The sequence below is a fragment of the Xenopus laevis genome, chromosome 1L (assembly GCF_017654675.1).
Source record: "Xenopus laevis strain J_2021 chromosome 1L, Xenopus_laevis_v10.1, whole genome shotgun sequence".
Lineage (NCBI taxonomy): Eukaryota > Metazoa > Chordata > Amphibia > Anura > Pipidae > Xenopus > Xenopus laevis.
The window spans coordinates 26,842,854-26,863,628 of NC_054371.1; the positions used below are offsets into that span (position 1 = coordinate 26,842,854).

The 20,775-nt window shown below is 39.1% G+C and overlaps 1 protein-coding gene across 1 annotated transcript in view; it reads left to right on the forward strand.

The window, feature by feature from the left end:
• Nucleotides 1–20,775, forward strand: part of evc2.L (Ellis van Creveld syndrome 2 L homeolog) — a 98,589-nt gene that overhangs the window by 37,789 nt on the left and 40,025 nt on the right. Inside the window, exons 10-14 of the mRNA XM_041587834.1 lie at nucleotides 3,540–3,864; nucleotides 6,959–7,198; nucleotides 10,800–10,975; nucleotides 14,782–14,941; nucleotides 18,574–19,034. Of these exons, the coding sequence (XP_041443768.1) occupies nucleotides 3,540–3,864; nucleotides 6,959–7,198; nucleotides 10,800–10,975; nucleotides 14,782–14,941; nucleotides 18,574–19,034 (1,362 nt within the window). The remainder of the gene's footprint in view (nucleotides 1–3,539; nucleotides 3,865–6,958; nucleotides 7,199–10,799; nucleotides 10,976–14,781; nucleotides 14,942–18,573; nucleotides 19,035–20,775) is intronic.

A 20,775-nucleotide genomic window follows, 5' to 3' on the forward strand; every position in this document is an offset into this window, starting at 1 on the left:
AATTCAGTAGTCGAACTTGACAGTTTTGACCATAAAACATTTAGAAAACTCGAATTTTCAATTCAACCCTTAATAAATCTACCCCTTAGTGTGTCCTTTTGAATGAAATGCTATATAAAATAAATAACAGACTGCTGTGATATTGACAAGTTTACATTGCTTGACGTTTTCTATTGATTTTTTTTTTTTCATTGCAATAAATTGTAAGGACTAGGGACCTTGACACTTATATGGTATTTTTACTTCAAGTAAGGGGAGAATGCCTCTATCCATGAACCCAGTGGAAGAATATATGGTAGGATATTGTTAGGTCAGGCCCTCTGGAATCACTCAGAGGCTAGTTTATCACAGGGGATTTAATTAGTTTTATTGAACCTGGGAATGACCTGTCTTTGACTCATCTGTTGTCTAGGAGGGACTGCATTTATATTGTGGGCTGGAAGGACTACTTTAAGACGTGATTTAAGATCCACCGTGATAGAACCCTTGTGAAGATATATAGCCAATAGGCATTACTGAAATTGAAAAACCTTATTTGTTTGGCATATAGAGGGGTATACACACTCAATATATGGATTTAAATAATTGGTTTTCTATGCAATACACACTGTCCACTTTCTGGGTTGATTGATTTGAAGGTAATAGTGAAATGGAGGTCAGTGCTGACACTGTGTGTGCTCTTTCCATCAAACCATGATCTCTGATACAGAGTAAGAAAATAGTTCATCGTGCAGCTTGTTGGAAATGTACAGTGTGCAGAATACACAAATATATGCAGAGATTGTAGGGTGATCTTGGGTAGAAGAAAGCATATGGAGCCAATAGGGTTCTTGGTGTAAAACCAAAACAGATGTATAATTGTTTATACTTGTAGTTTCTGTTGTCTTGTTAGCAACCATGGAGTAAAGGTTCTTCCCAATATTTACAGTCAATAATATTCAACTTTATTTATATGATATGCCACATGAAGGTATTCAGACATGATGTGCATGCTTGGCACTTTCTTGTAGGCCGTCAGGATGTGGGCCCATGTTCAGTGCAATGGTCGAGACAGAGTTGATGATTAATTGGGAGAAGTAGTGGAATTCCAGAGGGTGGGTCTTTTCAGCAGTGTGTGATTAACCTTGGGCCTTTCTGATGCCCCTGAACTTCAGCTCTCAGACTCCCACCAAGAGCCAGTGTTGAAAGTTGTACTTCAATGAAATTTGGAGCATCTCATGCTTTTGCTGCCTGCAAATACATTTTTGATTTAAAGGCAGACTCATTAACTGTGTGATTTGTACATTTATTTTGAAGGGTGTAGCTCAGTAAAGGATAATCTCTAGGGGTGCGCTCAGTCATATCTAGCCATAAATGGAATTTTTCATTGGCAGTAGCAAGCACTGCACCCTATGTTTGTTCACTACCTTACGGGTAAGGCCAGACGAGGAGATTCGGGGAGATTTTTTCGCCTGGCGACTTATTGCCACGTCTTTTGCGCGACTATCTCCCTGAACTGCCTCAGCGTCTTTTCCCCATAGGCTACAGCGCAAAATCGCATGCGCTAATGCACACGCGGCGATGCGTTTTCAATAGTCGTCCAAATGCAACTTTGGGCGACTATTGAAAACGCATCGCCGCGAAATCTCCCCGAATCTCCTCGTCTGGCCTTACCCTAAAAGGGGCACCATAAAGCTATATGAATTATTATCAGTATTCCCCTGTACTGAGCTCTATTCTGCAGAACAAAATGTTAGTGTATAGTGACCCTGTAAGAGTTCTGTCAAAATAATGATGAAATGATGAAAATTAGTCTCTTATATAAGAATAATTTGAATAAATAAACACTTTTTTGTTGTTATTTTAATCAGCGCTTTAAATTAGCTTTTGACTTAAATGCCCCAGTTGCTGGCTGATAAGGGCCCTGACAGTATTCAGTCAAGCAGATTGCTTTGGTTGAAAGGATTTAGTTCAATTAATATGACTAATGCAGATCTCATCTTCCCCACTGGGAAACGGTTTAACATCACATTAACGAAGGGTCATAACTACATGGTAATGCTTGAATTAAATTCAATTTGTGTTTTAAATAGTTTTTTACAAAACTTAGTTTTGAGTAAAAATTTGAAATATTTTTGCACTTGTGCTAAATTCTATTCTAAATTCTACTCCCATGAAAATGCTTTTTTTTAATTTGGTTATTATACTGAAATAAGGTAGGTGTAGCCAGAGAATTAATATATGTACATTACATTGCCAAAAATAAGTTAAAACCCCCTTCTTGGCAACACCTTGTAGGGAGGGGAGTGGCCACCAATGATTTTTAAACTTGTAGAAGGAAGGGCATGGCCACCGGTTGCTTTTTTTTTTTTTTAACTTGTAGGGGGACCCTGGCCACCATTTTTTTTTTACTTGTGGGGGAGGGGGACTGACCACCAATGTTTTTTTTACTTGTGTAGGGGGGTCTATCCACTAGTGGATTTCAATTGATTAAACCAAATGGCTCTTATTTGTACAAATGCATATATCACAAACTAAATGCAATTTAGTTTAGAGTAGGTACATACTTAAATAATCTGATGTGGTGGCAGGCTTAATAATCCTTTGGTCAAAAGTGTTTTTACTTTTTAGCACTAATGTTTGAATGTTTGTATGGCCTTTTTACTGTGGGGTGGGCAGGGCCTGGGGATGGCCCAGAAAATTCTGTTGTATGTGGCCCCACAATTTCAGATGGTGGCACTGGTTTGATAAATTGGAATGCCAATGAATGCAAAGCCTGATTCCCAACATCAATGCCCAATCTCTTACATATGAATAGAAGCAAAGCCCATCAGCAACACCAACATCTAGTGGAAAGTCATTCCTGAATAGTTGAGGATAACGGTTGTTTTAGCAGCAAAAAGAGGACCAAAGTCTTATTATTACCCTTAGTATAAGACAATGGCCATTAAGTGCATTTCGCTAAGAGCCCACTGCACTTTATTTGTACCCTCCACTATAGGGGCAAGGAGGGGTCTGGATTTCAGCTCTTAAAATTACCAGGGACAGCTTTTTTTGACACATTGTCTTCCTTTTACTGTCACTTTGCTTTGCCATGACTAGTCTATGGTTCTTGTCATCATACCATGTTCTCCAACACTAGACACATTTGTGATATGATATTTACACAAGATTAAGAAGAAACGTAGAACTTTGGAAGGAGTATACTAGGACAGACTTTTTATAGTAGAGGCGAGTCTGCAATTACAGACAGTAACCCCTTCTGAGAAGCTGAGATAGCTCTGAAATTATGACACTTCTCCTAAACTGTACCACCATATTGAATTGCAAGCCAGGATTATATGATTTACTTAATTGCTCTGCAGCAGGGGATCCTAGAATACAACAAAACACAAAATAGTTCTATATTTTATAATGTTTGCATACTCATCCACCACCCTTCAGCAATACAAAATACCCATTAAAAAGTGTCTGCTCTTTCTGTCTACCATAGCATTTGAATTGGAAGACTTGGAAATACTCACCTCTTTGCCTTTTTAAAAACTGTCTTTGTTCCTCAGCTCAGAGATTGTGAATCTGACACAAGCCGACTCTTATTTAGAAGCTTGTCGAATACACGTTTGCAAGGACGTTATTGGTATATCGCTCGGGAACATGACAGCTACTGTAAAGCTGGTGCCTTATGAGGCAAAAAGGTTGACTGCCGCTATGAGTGAACAATGGACCAACTTGGAGAAGCAAATCCAAGAGGAACATCAGAGGAAAATTGTCGCTTTGACAGCGGAATGTCATTTGGACACCAGGAAACAGGTGGACATGCAGGAGCGCAAACAGAAGGCAGTTTATGAAGAAGCAGAAGAAAAATGTAGGCATGCTGGGGAAAAGGTATTATATGTAAACTTTATTTGTATTATTTAATGTCTGTTAGTAAATATGTAACATGTCTAAGTTTTGGAAGCACAGGGATGTTCTCAGTCACCCATTTTGAGGTGAAACATTTTGTCAGGACATGATTTGGAAACACTGCCATAGCAGTTATTCTGCCATAGTTTCCATATGGCAACATATAATTCTCATGGATCATGCAACACATTTTGTGCTGGCATTTTTCAGCCAGGGGAGAAGTGCCTGAACCTCAGCCTTGCAGTCTGCCATTTGCTTTAATGGAAACCATTCAAATTAATGCGTCTATGGGCACCATGGTCATCCCAAATCTCATCCTAGCTTGCCTTCTGGGAGTAATTAAGAAAGCAGATGGTCATTATTTCAAAGCCTTTCCCTACTTGTTCTTCAGGGTATGACCAGGATCCATTTCTGCTGTTGCAAGTCATTTCACGTCATTGTAGATAATGTATTAACCAGATTTTACCTAATCTTTTTCATTATTCAGTTCTTTCTCATTTCCATATTTTATTAGCTCAGTCCTGAGTAATTCCTAATCTCCATATTTAACACAACAAACCTAGTTCCTCCAGCATGATCCATCAGCTCATGGATATAACAAGCCAGCTTTACTCTAAGCGATCTCCATTTTCCTAAGGGGTCGTTGGTTTTAATGCTTGGTGATTTGTTTCCTGTAGATGTTCAGTTTTGTTGGCAGCCATTCTACTATATGGGTTAATCTAAGTTGATAGTTTTAAGGTGACTTTTGCATTATTTTGAAGGTTGGATGTTCCTGTTAGGCTGTTTCCACATACTTGGCTGAAAATCCCACCTACCCTACATTTGCAAGAAAGGTTTAAGTAAAATGATTATATTCCCTTGGACAGGAAGTTTGCCCATAATACCTCTTGGGAAGCAACCAGTTGATCAGATTTGGGACAGAACATTAGCTGGTTCCTGGGGACCAAGCAACCAAATTCATTAGAAATTCTCTCAGTAGATTCTCTTCAGTTGGTTCTCTTCAGTTACATTGCCTGTTTCCCCAGTAGGACTTTACTTTTAAAATTCAAGAGGTCCATGTGCCTATATTTTTTTATCTTGAATAGATTTTCATGTTCTGTTAAAAGTTCTCACTAGGCTTTGAGATTCAGCCAAAGAGAAAATTGTTTCAGCTTCATACAATTCCCATAAATATTCAGTAGGTATACAGGCTTTGCCATTTACAGAAATTACTGCAATAGGAAAACAGACCTCCAGTTTTCTGTAACAGGAGAGCTTGTCTGACGCTGTGGATGTCGTAGTCATGAGGGTTTCGCTTGCAGCAATAAAGCGCTGCATCGAGAGTGATTTTTATGTTTTTTATTGTCAGTTTACAAGAAGAATAAATGACTAACAGGCCCTTGAGGCTTTTAAAGATTTAAAGGTCTCCAGCAATAGGGTATAACTCAATAATGAAGAAAGGATCGGGTAACATGTAATGAATGGATTAGTTCCAATGATGTCAAAATGGTTGACAGAAATGGATCCTGGCAGAATCGAAGAAATATGAGTTGATCTTGTAAAGGAATGATTAATATGACTAAATTCATAACATTTACAACCCATGTTTCTGCTTGTCATAGTGCATAAAAACTGGCCATATGAGTCAGTATGGGTTTACTAAAAATTGAGTGTTGGGTTTGCTGGAGATGATTGGATCTATAGATGAAGGAAAGTGAATTTTTTCTTCAATGTCCGAGACCTCTTATGCACATGTTGATGTTAGGCACATGCACAATACAGAAATTTTCAAAAATAGTTATGTACTGCACATGTGCTAGCTCAGGGAAGTACAGGAGATGCTTGGACATAGACAATAATGGGGGCATAGAGCTCACAATTTTATTACTCCAGACTGTTTCATATTTTTAAAGAAGATGTGTCCCTGCTAGGAGTAGGAAGAAAACAACTAGAAACCCTGGGGGTGATGGTCTTTAAGGGTTTAAAAACTTGACACCCTCCAATTATTCTACCTTTCCGTCTCCTTTAAAATGTCTGGATCTTTAAAATGTCTGGATAGTGACAGTTGGGAAGGAATAGGCCTGTGTTTCCTATATGGTCATATACTATATATGCCTATATATATAATAGTTCATAATAGTCCCAAAAGTGTCTGCACCCTTCCCCTCAACAAACACGTGGGTGCCCTGTCAAACTATACATATGTTCCAATTTCTTAAAATGTGTTGAAATCTTTATTCAAACATCACTCGTGCATCCAATATTTCGGCCCACATTTGGGCCTTTATGCAACGTTTTGTGGGCCGAAACTTTGCATGCACAAGTGATGTTTGAATAACGATTTCCACGTATTTGAAGAAATCGGAGTGTGGGTCCGTCTTGAATAACTGAATATATATATATATATAACGAAATCGTAGATGATACCCGCACTCCTTCCCATCTCGTTTTTGCGGGTGCTTGGTCAAAATTAGGTATATAAAATTGTAGAAAGGATATATATATATATATATATATATATATATATATATATATATATATATATATATATATATATCACTTCGGGTGCGTAGGTCAATTTTAGTCATACAAGTAGATAGAAGGACTCGCACACCATTTTCAGTGAATAAAACAGTGTTATTTTATTCTTAGATGCATTTTATATATATATATATATATATATATATATATATATATATATATATATATATGCAAATATCTATAAATATATTCTTCCAGCTGTGCAGTTGTAGCTCAGTATAGCAACAGAGCAGATCTCCTACCTGATCGACACCTGCACAATAACTGTATCAAACAGGTAATCAGGTAGGAGAGGGGAGTGCTTAGTGCAGTGATTAATCCAGACCTGGTAGAAATTTTGTCTGTTAGTCATTGCAGAAGATGGGTCTTGTCCGCTGGAATGGAGTAAGGTGTTATATAGGATAAAGATCAGGAAAAGAGATGCTTTCATAGAGTAATTCTTGAGCAAGGATGAGTTATAGGATGATACAGTTCTTTATTATTATTCTTTAACATTGTTAAAAGAAACATCTCATCTGATGCCTCTCAACTAACACCAGTTCCTTCCCTTGCATAGTCTCTTACAGAATATAGGCTTCTCCTAGACAAGCTCCATGACCTGGAAAGGGCTGAAATGATGAAGTTGCTCATGTATAAGCAAGAGGAGGATTTTGCCAAGGCCCGCAGAGAATTGAGTGTCTGCCATAGAACTGAGCTTCTCGGTATCTTTTTTGAACAACTTCATAAATCCGTGGCCAAGGGAAAGATAATCCCAGATGCTGAAACAGCTGTGATAGAAAATTACTTCAAAATCCAGGTGATGTCATCATTTAATTGTGTATGGCAGTTCCAACTCATTCGATCTCGACTTGGAAATCACAGCAGGATTGTGTTGTTTGCAGCAGGAAAACTATTGTGAAGTTGGAGAGTTAAAGGGATTCTGTCATGATTTTTATGATGTATTTTTTATTTCTAAATTACACTGTTTACACTGCAAATAGTTCACTCTACAATATAAAATTGGATTCCTGAGTATTTTTACAGTTATTAGTTGTAAAATTGGTGTGTAGGTGCATCACATGTCATTTTGTCTGGTCATGTGCTTTCAGAAAGAGCCAGCACTTTAGGATGGAACTGCTTTCTGTCAGGCTGTTGTTTCTCCTATTCAATGTAATGGAATGTGCCACAGTGGGACCTGGATTTTACTATTGAGTGCTGTTCTTAGATCTACCAGGCAGCTGTTATATTGTGTCAGGGAGCTGTTATCTGGTTACCTTCCCATTGTGCTGTTGTTAGGCTGCTGTGGGGAAAGGGGGTGATATCACTCCAACTTGCAGTACAGCAGTAAAGAGTGACTGAAGTTTATCAGAGCACAAGTCACATGACTGGGGGCAGCTGGGAAACTGAGAATATGTCTAGCCCCATGTCAGATTTCAAAATTAAATATAAAAAAATCTGTTTGCTCTTTTGAGAAACGAATTTCTGTGCAGAATTCGGCTGGAGCAGCACTATTAACTGATGTGTTTTGAAAAAAGCATTTATTTACATGACAGTATCCCTTTAGAGGAGAACTAGATCACCAGAATAAATACTTAACCAACAGTTTGTATCATATTAAGTGGCCTATTCAATTGCAACAAATTGCAATATATACAGTATGTGTAAATATTGCCCTCTTACATCTTTTCTCTCAAATCGCCATTTTGTGACAGTCTGTGTGCTGCCTCAGAGATCACCTGACAGGAAATACTGTAGCTCTAACTGTAACAGGAAGTAGAGAGAGAGAGAGAGAGAGAGAGAGAGAGAGAGAGTAAAAGACAAGGCCTAACATGTATGTGTGCTTTTGGTTTGTTTGTGTGTGCAGTGCGAATCATATGGTCCCAGGGTGGGGACGGCCCTTAATACTTAAAATGGCAGTTTCTAGTTAGTATTACCAAATGGCACATACTCCTAACAAAGTTTGTTTTTATGAAAATGATTTATTTACAGGGCCTTATTTACATAGCAGGTGCCCTAGGCCCAGTGCCGTTCGTTGCCCCTGTATTCGTGCAAATTTTCATCAGCAGAACCGGATTGGTGCACGGGAAATTTAAAAAACTAACGTATCTCCAACACACCCCCAGTGTTTCTGAACCAATGTGGGTGTGGTTGGGCAGCATGCCACCCCCTAAAATCCTGCCACTCTAGGCCCAGGCCTTGGTGGCCTCTCCACAAATCTGAGCCTGTTTATTTAGATGAAGCAGGGTTTTACATACCAGCTGTTATATACAATATATTTTAATGGAGACCTACACTGTTCGGGGGTACACTTTTCCTTTAACGAATAAAACATCTCAACTAATGAGTGCATGTGAAACATATTTTATTAAACACCCACTACAGTCTGATGCATTTTTATGACAGTGACTTTACATTTTTCATGACATATGCATGCATTTAATGAGCATTTAATGAGCTATCATCCATACTCAGCATTTCAGATGCTTTTTATCTCTCCCATATAAGGGCAAATTGACAGCTAGGGACTGCTATCTTATTATAAGTCCACCTGCTTGTCCAGGCTTTGTTTTCTTTATACCTGTAACGAATATCTTATTCTAGCAATTACTCTGTACTGGGAACTCTTGTGAATAGGAACCTTTGCCCTTCTATGCTAATGTAAATAACCAAGCTTTGTCATTTATTTTGTTATGGGCTCATCGTGCCTGGTCTGTTCAATAGTAGGGTATGGAAAGCCTTCTAGAATGTAGGGCATATAATGCATTTGTGGCTCATTCGAATTTAGATAATTATTGCCGTTTTTCCCCTTCAGATTTCATAGGCTAAAAAAATACTTGATTTATTCTCAAACATATCAAAAAAGCATTTCTTCTTTACCGGGAATTCATTGGTATCCAGAGCCTGCAAGTGCTTCATTTGGAATTTATCCCCAATGTACCATGTATTTGCTGTTCGTAGGCTTAACCATTACAAGAAATGATTGATTATCACGCTTTCATTTCTGACATATCCACTAATGGCTGTTGTAAAAAAATATGTCTTCGGAACTTTAAGTTAGAAAGCACTGGGAGTTCTTTTTATAAAGTGGAATCACTTAATATTCTCAGTATAGAATCTCTGTGTATTTATGTCATTATGCATGACAATTACATAGGGGCTCCCCCTCACATCCCTTTGCAGTATGGATGTTCTTCCCCTAAAGGGATGCACAACATTATTTAAATGACTGGAGGAGCTTGAACAATTGCAAATTTATGCATGATAGATGAGTTAGCGCTGACATATTTCAGACTGCCTACAACACAAAAAAGGGAACCTCCAAGCACCTGTAAACCTGCAAAGAAAATCGAGATAGGGGATTACTGCTGGCACTCAGCAATTACAGGTATGGGATCAGTTATCCAGGAAGCTCTGAATTATGGAAAAGCCATCCCCCATTGACTCCATTTTATCCAAATAATTCACATTTTTAAAAATTATTCTCTTTTTGTTTCTCTGTAATAATAAAACAGTACCTTGTACTCTATCTAAATTAAGATATAATTAATACTTATAGGAAGCAAAATCAGCGTGTTGGGTTTATTTAATGTTTACCTGATTTTCTACTAGAATAAAGGTAGGAAGATCTGTTATTCGGAAATTCCCTGGTCCCCAGCATTCTGAATAGCCAGTCCCATACCTGTATAAGATTATTTCAGCTGTGCTTTTGAAGGTGGATATTTGACAGCTGTCTCATACAGGCTACCTGACATTTAAGATGATTGGGTACGTCCAGTTGTCATGCAAGCACTTACAGTATATGCGATAAAGAAGCTTAAAATAAATACACACCAATGATAAACTGAGAATTTATTTTTATATTTAATGCATTAAAAGGAAATGTAAATCGCACAAAACAAAATTTTTCAGTTTACATTCATTATTTTTTTCCAGTTTTCAAGATAGTAGCCATTTTTAAATATAATATAAAATATAATATAATGAATTTGAAACAACAGCGTCACCTGCCTTCTCATTTGTGATATTTCGGAAAATGAAGTTAGTAAGCAGGGAAGAGTCATCTGACCTTTTTCTGCAGAGCAAAATCACAAGTCTATCCTAATCTCACTAACTTAATTTTCTGCTGACTATAGACGCTAAATCAATACGAGCAGAAGGTGGTGCTGCTGTTTCAAATTTATTATATTTGTGTAAAAAACTGCTAATATCTTGAAAATTTGAAAATAAAATAGTAATGTAATTTGCAAAAGTGCTCAGAAGAGTGTTTTATAGAGAGGCCATACTTTGTGCAATATATAACCTACTAGAAATATACACTGACTGCTTATAATAAGGATTTATTGACATTTCAATTTTTTTTACTCAGAATTTGCCAAGTGATTACTGTCACAGTAACACTGGTTTTTTTTCAATTTCAGGAAGAAGCTGAAGATCTTCTGGATTTCATGCAAGCTGATAAGAAGTGCCGCATGAACAGGACGCTTGCTGCGCGGAAAAACATCATTTATATTACGCAGCTGTGTGACAGCCGATCGCGATGCCTATTAAATACGGCGGCGGCGCAAATAGCCAGCCTCATTAACAAAACAGAGAGGTAAAACTGAAAATGAACTGGTACAGGCTTGTCAAGGACTGAGGGTTTTTGGAGAAGGCTGGAAATAGAAATGCAGATAATAAAGCAAGATATTGTAGGATAGAACTGAACACCCTAACGGAACAGACACAGCTTGGTTATATTAATAGGCACAAGGAGAGAACATGATCCCATAAAGTGTGGAATTAACTAATTGGGTGTATTCAGCATAAATTTGGGAAAAGCAGGAGATTTGTGGTTCCCTTTGTAGAAGGTTAATGTGGGAGGGAATTTTAAGTACCTATAGGAAACTGATCCAAGCTGGTGTTCAATTACAACTCCCAGAAACCTCCATTGGGCTTAGAGAAAAGATCTGCAGTTTGCTAATAAGCGTTTATCATTGGTGTAACGTGACTAAGCCATAATGGTAAATGTAAATCAAGGGTTTGGCTAAGGTTAGGGAGAGAGAGAGGAGGACTGACAGCAGATGAAGGATGGAGCATGGAGATAACCTCACCACAAAGGATGTCAAGCAGTGTCCCGAAGTATTAATGCAGATTGCAGGGTAGCAGCAGAACTGAAGACAGTAGGAGTTGTTTATTTATCACACCCCACTTGTTGACCTGCACAGTTCCCTGTACTATAGTTGCGTAATGCACAGTCCTTCCATTTGTGTAATGTTGTGCTCGGTGCTGCTGCTTTCCTCCTGTTCTGACCCGAGCACTGCTGAGCCTGGAGCTTCCACCACCTCTGAACCAGGTGATACAGCTCCTGGGTTTCCAAAGTGCTTTGTGTAGAGTAAATTATCAAGGGTCGAATTTTGAATTCATGTGAGTTTTTTAAAACGCCCATGAACTCAAAATTCGACCAATTCAACCAATTTTTTAAAAGTCAGATAAATAGAATCAACCCGAGAACTCGAAACGAATTAGATTGGAGTTTTTTCTCCAAAAAAAACCTTGAATGTCAGGAAAGCTGCAAACAACTCTAAATTGATCCCTGGACGCCTCCCATTGACTTAAACAGCAATTTGAGTTCTTAAAGGGCCAGATTATGGTAAATATCTAAAATCTAAACATTTTTTTAAAAAACTCGAATCGAATTTGAATAACTCCCTATTTGACAGTTTTGACCATAAAAAAATTAGAATTTTCAATTCGACCCTTGAAAAATCTGCTCCCTAATGTGTGCATAAGGTTCAAATAAAAATGTGCCAATAAGTCATACCTGATACAGTGAAATGTAATTGTTATTGTAGGAGGATGTCCTCATAAATATATGGTACTGGAATAAAATACATAACAGGCTCTTATAAATTATAAAGATTAGCTCTTTGTAATGGATCATGCCAGAGGATTTCCATGAAGGCCACTATTGGTTTTATGAGTTGCAATATGGACTGGTACCATGGCTGCCACCTTCTGACTCTATGCAGACCAGCAGGGGGCGGGCCTGGCGATGTCAGGGGCGTGCGGAGTGTGGGACAGATGACAATCCAGGGGGTACCTGTGACATCAGGGATATTGTTATGATGTGTCGATCTCCGATTGGCTAATCACCAGACCATTCATTTTAAAGCCTTGTCCAGATTTCCTAATTTGGAAATCCAGACAGGAAGTTTGCACCCGGACAGCAATTGCAAAATCTGGGCTGTCTGGCTGAAAACTGGACATGTAGCAACCCTAAATGATACTCCTGTTGCTGCGCAACCCCCATTATCATCTAAAAGTAGTATTGTATTGAGCAGACAAATTGTTCATACAAAAGTTAATTTAATGTTACATTTTATTTACCTTAAGAATCTGTTAGGTAACATTCTTCAGTGTGCTTAAAATATACATGAGCAAGCATTTCCCTGCATACAGCAGCCCTTTATAAGGTTCTATGCTCCGCATGAAATAATGCAGGTCAGCATCTTATCCCGCTCCAGCTGAAAGGCGCAGCTGTGGGAACGAAGTTGTTCACAAACTGGAAATAAGCATTTTAATCTCATTGTTTTGTAATTCCATTGTAATCCTTCCGTGCATTCCCTGTGCTAAATTAAAATACAAACGTAGATAGATGAATTTCTTTTAAAGGGGAACGCCACAAAATAAGAGTGTTTTGCATAATGAAAGAGAATGTCATTCTTAGCTACTTTTAACATACAAAGTAAATTCATTATACATTTTCAGTGCTTTTACTGTACTTATAGTACAGGTATGGGACCTGTTATCCAGAATGCTCTGGACCTAGGGTTTTCCGGATAACGGATCTTTCTGTAATTTGGGTCTTCATGCCTTAAGTCTACTAGAAATTCATTTGAACATTAAATAAACCCAATAGGCTGGTTTTGCTTCCATTAAGGATTAATTATATCTTAGTTGGGATCAAGTACAAGCTACTGTTTTATTATTACAGAGAAAAAGGAAATCATTTTTAAAAATTTGGATTATTTGGATAAAATGGAGTCTATGGGAGACCGCCATTCCGTAATTCGGAGCTTTCTGGATATCGGGTTTCCTGATAAGGGATCTTATACCTGTATAATTTTAGACAGTAGCATTTGATTTCTGCACTGCTAGTTCTGAAATGCTGCTCTCCGCGAACCAAGACTACAGTTCCCACAATGCCTTGCATTCATCTTTACAGCTCTGTTAACCAGCTGTATCCTGCTACATGGTTTCAATCGTTGGAAAAGCAGAGGGTATAAACAGACAGATTTTGCTCCTATAGCAGTAACATTTAGAAATAACCTTAAACGGGTGGTTCACGTTTTAGTTAACTTTTGGTATATTATAGAATGACCAATTCTAAGCAACTTTTCAATTGGTATTCATTTTTTTAATAGTTTTTATGTGCCTCTTTCTGCTGATTCTTTCCAGCTTTTAAATGGGGTCACTGACCCCATCTAAAAAAACAAATGCTACACATCTATTGTTATTGCTACTTTTTATTACTCGTCTTTCTATTCAGGCCTCTCCTATTCACATTCCAGTCTCTATAATAATTGCTGAAATTGCAAACTGAATTGCTGTTGAACAGAAAGCTAATTAACTAAAAAAACACAAATAATAAACAATGAAAACCAATTGCAAATTGTCTCAGAATATTACTCCCTACATCATACTAAAAGTTAACTCAAAGTTGAACAACCCTTCATAAAAATGAATGAATATTGTATATTTTTCATCTTTCAATGAGCAGCGTAGAGGTTAAACCACTGGAAACCAGCTTCAAACATTTAGAAAAAGGAGTATATCCATTTTATTGGAGTTTTTTTTACCCTCTGATCAGGGATAAGCAGAGGATTGATCAAAGCTTTAAGACTATGTGACATACACAGCTTTCATCTCTGCTACTAAGCACTGCCAATCAGAACTGATGCAGATCCCATTGATGGCAATAGCAGCTCCTTGAGATGCCTGAGATAGGTGCATTTTTTTGGGCGATTGTCACCTGTTTACTCACTAAGCTTCTGCCTTCAGCAATGGCAGGGCCCACACAAATCATCATACTGTAGCTGACCAGTATCCAGTTATGGCTGTCAAATCATTGCTTAAATAATAGGAAGGTTATTCTGTTTTCTGAATGGGAGGTCCAATCCATTATTTTGCACTGCGTCCAGTTAAAGTCTTTTCTGCACACTTCCCCATAGTAACTCATAAACAGTGAAAAGACGTTGTAATGCAAGAGCAATTTTGCTTCAAACAGAGGAACCTATGAAGATTGCCTATTCCCTTTCATTGTGTTTCTCTTTGATACGAGCACTAGTTAGAAGACATTATAAGTGCATTAAAGTAGAAGTGGTGCATTATGTGTTCATGTGTATTATTGATGTTTTCCAGAGCGGGGCACATGAACGAGACCCAAGCAGAGCTGCTGATGGGCCGAGCGCAAGCAGAAGTTTCACGGGTGAAGCAGAAGATGAATAATACGTTAAAACTCGAAAAGCGGAAACTGCACCAGAAACTCAGCTCCAAGAGAAAAAAGCTACTTGTACAGAAGGTACACCCTGTGACACCCTCCAGATTTATTTGTCTATATTAGTTCTGTCCAATTTTCTTCATTCTGAAGCCAGGATCTCACAATTAGGGATGCACCGAATCCAGGATTCGGTTCGGGATTCGGCCAAGATTCGGCCTTTTTCAGCAGGATTCGGATTCGGCCGAATCCTTGTGCCTGGCCGAACTGAATCCGAATCCTAATTTGCATATGCAAATTGTGGGGTGGGCGGGATTTCATGCGACTTCGTGTTACAAAACAAGAAAGCAAACCAATTTTTTTCCACTTTTTCCTTACCCGCGCCTAATTTGCATATGCAAAGTAGGGTTCGGTATTCCGCTGAATCTTCCAAGATGGATTCGGGGATTCGGCCGAATCCAAAATAGTGGATTCGGTGCATCCCTACTCACAATATATATATGTATTTACATATTGCACAGAATGCAGCACCTATTCAGTCTAAATTGTCACTTATTGCCAGATAAATTACCATTTAAACTGTAAGAGAATAATGAAATATTTATATTTTGTGTGTTTGTGCATTACCTTTTATTGTTTGCATTTTTATTTAATCAAGTAAAGAGGATATTGCAGTTCAACCAGGTCCTGGGCATGATGCACCATGGGTTTAAAAAATCCCTTTAAGTTGTTTTTTTCCCCATGCAGCAATGGGGTAAAACAGTAATTAGCCAAGGCTTCTAGAGCATCTGAATTGGGCTGCAGTTATCATATGGCTGGAAATTTAACCACATAGAGTAATACTAACTTGGGTGGGCTACCTACATTTTGTTTCATGGTACAGGTATGGGACTTAACCAGAATGCTTGGGACCTGGGGTTTTCCCGGATAACAGATGTTTCTGTCATTTGGATCTTCATATCTTAAGTCTGCTAGAAAATCATGTAAACATGAAATAAACCCAGTAGGCTGGTTGTGCTTCCAATAAGGATTAATTCAGCCTTTCCATAATCCGGAGCTTTCTGGATAACAGGTTTCCGGATAACGGATCCTACCCCTGTAGTCAATAGGTGTGCAGCAGACGGAATGCCCTGTGTTCCATTGCCCTTTACACCACCACTGGTCCTGGGAATTTTACGGTCCAGTTCTACTGTTGCACTTAGATTGTACAATCTTTGGGGCAGGGACTTCGTTCCTATTTTGTCTCTTACAGAGCTGTCCTAGGGCAGGCAAATATAGATCTCCTTTGCAGCCTGGTTCTGCTACTCTCTCTTGATCACAACCATCACCATCATTATTCCAATTCTCCAAATCCAATCACAGTTGGGTAATATGTCGCCCACCCTAATTGTGCTCAGAGTAGGAATACATCATTATTACACACTATGGATTTTTTACACACAAGGTGTGTGTAAAAAATAAGAACTTACCATTTCGAAGAATAAGAACTTACCATTTAGAAGAATTGTACTTAAAAAAGTAGTGTTTCAGGCTGATTTATTGAATATTTCTGCAAAAACCCTAATACCCTAATAATCCCTCCCTTCTCTTCCACTTCCTGCTCCCTGAATTCCCAAGCTGTGCAGGGGAGCCGGCGACAGCAACCAATCAGCAGCTAGCAGGACCTGATAGGGAACTGAAGCCTGTCTGTGCTTGTGTGATTGCAGGGCTGTGATTGGCTTTTCCCCTCCTACTGTGCTTCTGGCAGGGACCGTTAGGATACACCCACCTATCATTTGATCAGGGACTAGAGAGCATCTATAATTAGCTCCAATATAGGGGCTATTTTTAAAGATAACATTAATTTTTAGCACCATGTAAAAGCAACACCATTTATTACTCAAAATTTCCTACAAAAATTCATCCTATTTGTCTCCTTTAATGTATGTCAAAGAAAAATGTAAATGTAACTGATTCTGTTGCCTTTGTTGGGGCTCCTTGTGCCTAAACATCATGGGATAATTGGCCACAAACTGACCCTTTTCTATTGAGGAGGAAAATTGTATTTTTTGGCTGTGATTCTGTGATTTGCAGCCAGTTAGTTAGCCAGGTCGGGCTGCTCTGTGGGGAAAGTGCTTTGTTTCAGGTCAGTTTGGGGCAATGTTAATACTTAACAAGGAACTAATTTAATCATTCACATCATTTCCCGGCAGCTGAAGGAAAGTTAATATTTTTTTTCAAAGAACAAGAGCATTCAGAAAGTTAAATAATGAAGTTATCTGTAATATTAAAGAGATTGGCATTCAGAGTATGTTAATGTGGTTTAACGGAGCGGGGACACCAAATGCCTGAAAATGTTTCATTTGAATTGACATTTATTTATTGTTCTTTGTTGATTTAGCACTGACATGTTCATACAGCACTTTGCTTAAAATCGAAGGCCCCCATCACACTAACTAGGCTTAGTTTTTTCAGGAGCCATTGAACCCGCCTATTTGTTGATGATGATTTGTTGTTGGAGTTTGGTATTAAATCAGAGCATCCATAGGAACCCTACACAGGCATGGTAGAACATACAAACTCTGTGCAATGGAGTCAAACTCAGGACCCCAGAGCTGCAAGGAAGCAACAGTAGAGGCAGCAAAGGTGGAGACCCAAATGTGTACAGTTCTCTTCTGGGGGTGCAGTCAATGTAAGCAGTTAAAGAATTGTCAAAGAATTCCAGTTAAATGGCAGGTCTGCTAGAGGTTTTACTTGTCATTAGGTGATGGGCGAATTTATTCGCCAGGTGCAAATTTGCGCGATTCGCCGCCAGCGAATAAATTCGCGAAAAGCCCGCTTCAAAATTTTTTTTCTAAAAAACGGACGCCGGCGTCAAAAACGGGCGCCGGCGTCAAAAAAACGGGCGCCGGTGTCAAAAACGAGACGCCGGCGCCGTTTCGCGAATTCGCCCATCACTACTTGTCATCAGAATTGATTCAATGGCATATGGATTTATTGATAAAGTACCTTGTTTACCTCAACCCTCTTCTAGTTTGGACACGAGGATTCTTGAAATGCCTTTTGGCAGAAGATACTTTGTGTTTATGACATTTGTAATTGGTCTGATATATTCTGGTTCTTAATCCTCCTTGAGTACTGTCTTTGGCATAAATGTTTACTTTGCCAAGAACAGACACCACAGGGAGCATGGTTTATGTTGTGTGATAATCTCTGCTCAGGTGGAAAGACCCTTCTCCCCTTAGTAGAACTATGGAATCACCTCGGAGCTGTATAAATGCACTCGTCCTTCGGCCTTGTGCTTTTATATGGTCGTAGAACTCCTCTGTAACATATAATATATCCTTATATTTTACGATAGGGGGTACTTTATTCAGTATATAATGTACAAGAGCCATGAATATCCTGCAAATGATATCCTTATAAACAGTGCTTAGGGATGTCATTGATTATAATTGGAGCTTAGTGATGTCGTTTCTGGCACATGACTTTGTTATAATAATGTACCACCTGTTGCAAAATATGAGGATATAAGAAGTCACCTCAGAGTTCCTTGACCTGTACAAAAGCATTCAGCCTTCGGCCTCTTGCTTTTATATGGTCACGGAACTCATTGGTAACTTAAAATATCCTTAAATTTTACAATAGGGGGTACATACTGTACAGTGCATAGAAATATCCTGGTGCTTTTATGGGATGATAATGTTCCTTTAATCCTTGCTATTTTTCTCACTTAGCTGAAAGAACAAAAGAAAGAAATGGGGGTGATACAAGAAGCGTTTGCCTGCGCTACAGACATGCAGCATTATTTGGGTTGCTGGAAAAAGCTGAGCAGCGATCACTGTCAGCAGATGGAAGAACTGTACGAAAAGCAGGACAGCGATGCGCTGGAGGAATTCAAATGCTTGAGATGGAGCCTGGCAGAGAAAGCAGTTGAAGATTTGGGACACATTCAGAACACTGTGATTATGCAGGACATGTTAAAGCTCCACGTGCCCAGGCAGCATCTCCTGCAAGTGTTGGAGGAGCACAAACGAGATATGGCCCTTCTGGCACAGCAGCTGGAAAAAGAAGAAAGCGACAAGGCTGGAGATGCCAGAGCCTCTCTGGAAGGGGCAAGGCGCAAGCTGGATGAGGAGTTCAAGCTCAGTTTAAAGGAACAAAAAAATCTGCGGCTTTGGGAACAGCAGTTGTACAGGTATGATTGGTTCTCAGCCCCATCAGCGCCCAGACTTTTGAGATGTAAATGGCTTATTGTTGTTATTTCTCAGCCTAAAGTTTTTATTTTGCTGCATATAACTCAGCCATGCTGTGTGTCAGTAGTGCATACAAATGGCTGTTTATGCCTACATTTATAACTGATCCAAAGGGAAACTGTGACTTATTCCTCCATCAGCTGTTGGCCAACCCAAAAGGAATGAGATATGAGGTATGGCATAAGACAGTGCTCTCCAGCCACAGGCACTTGGGTTAAACCTGACTCTTAGGCCCTCCCAGGGGGCTACATAGATTTCTGTTGAAGACACTGACATTTTAATGCAATTAAGCACCTAAAAATGTGTCAATATCAAGGCCATCGTATGGAAACTTTCACATAAATTCTATATACCCATATCTATACTAACTATAGAGCTTAGTATCACAATAGCCTTTGATATCATGTCTGTCCAAAAAATCATCCAAGTCATTCTTAAAGGCATTAACTGAATCAGCATCACAACATCACCCGGCAGTGAATTCCACAACCTCACTGTCCTGACTGTGAAGAACCCCCTACGTTGCTTCAAATGAAAGTTCTTTTCTTCTAGTCTAAAGGGGAGGCCTCTGGTACGGTGATCCACTTTATGGGTAAAAAGGTCCCCTGCTATTTGTCTATAATGTCTTCCAATGTACTTGTAAAGTGTAATCATGTCCCCTTTGCGCCTTTTTTCCAGAGAAAACAACCCCAACCTTGAAAGTCTCCCCTCATAATTTAAGTCTTCCCTCCCTCTAACCAGTTTAGTTGCACTTAGTCTCTGCACTCTCTCCAGCTCATTTATATCCCTCTTAAGGACTGGAGTCCAAAACTGCACTGCATACTCCACATGAGGCCTCACCAGGGACCTATAAAGAGACATAATTATGTTTTCATCCCTTGAGTTAATGCCCTTTTTAATGCAACACATAACTTTATTTGCTTTAGTAGCCACAGAATGGCACTGCCCAGAATTAGACAACTTGTTATTTACAAAGATCCTTCTCATTTAAGGAAACTCCCAACACACTGTCATTTAGTGTATAATTTGCATTTATATTATTTTTGCCAAAGTGCATAACCTTTCATTTAGAGATAAGATACGACCATCTCATTTACTTTCATTTGCTAGTAGAACTAGTTTCTTCACCATCTACAAGAATGAAAGGGTTCCAGTTGAGCTTCCAGAGTATTTAAACTCACACTGATTTGCTTTTCTCCCACCCTACATTAATTTGTGTTTGACCCACCCCATCTACCATTGGTGAAAGTTGCTAAGTGGCCACCAGTCCTATAACAATTTTCTTCAAAACTGCAATGTATGAGGTACTGAGGCCAAACTGTAATGGAATCTACTCCAAGTCTTCAAGATGGCGTCCAAGATGGCGACCGCCTGCCTCACCACATGGCTCCTGCCGGGCACAGGTCTATGACCTCATCTCCTTCCCAGTCCAGGATTGGTCGTCGGCGACGGAATGGACGCCGGCGTCAAAATCGGGCGCCGGCGTCAAGACGTCAGCGTGGGGACGCTGGCGTCTGCGTCTGACGCAAGCGCGTCAAAATTTGGCGCCAACCCAGGGACTACTTAAACTCACTTCCCCTTCCAGTCCTTGCCCAACTATAGGTTCCTGCTACAGTGTTCCTGGGTGTTATTATCTATTTTGATTCTTGTGTACCGATTCCTGCCTGTTCTTCGATTTTGCTT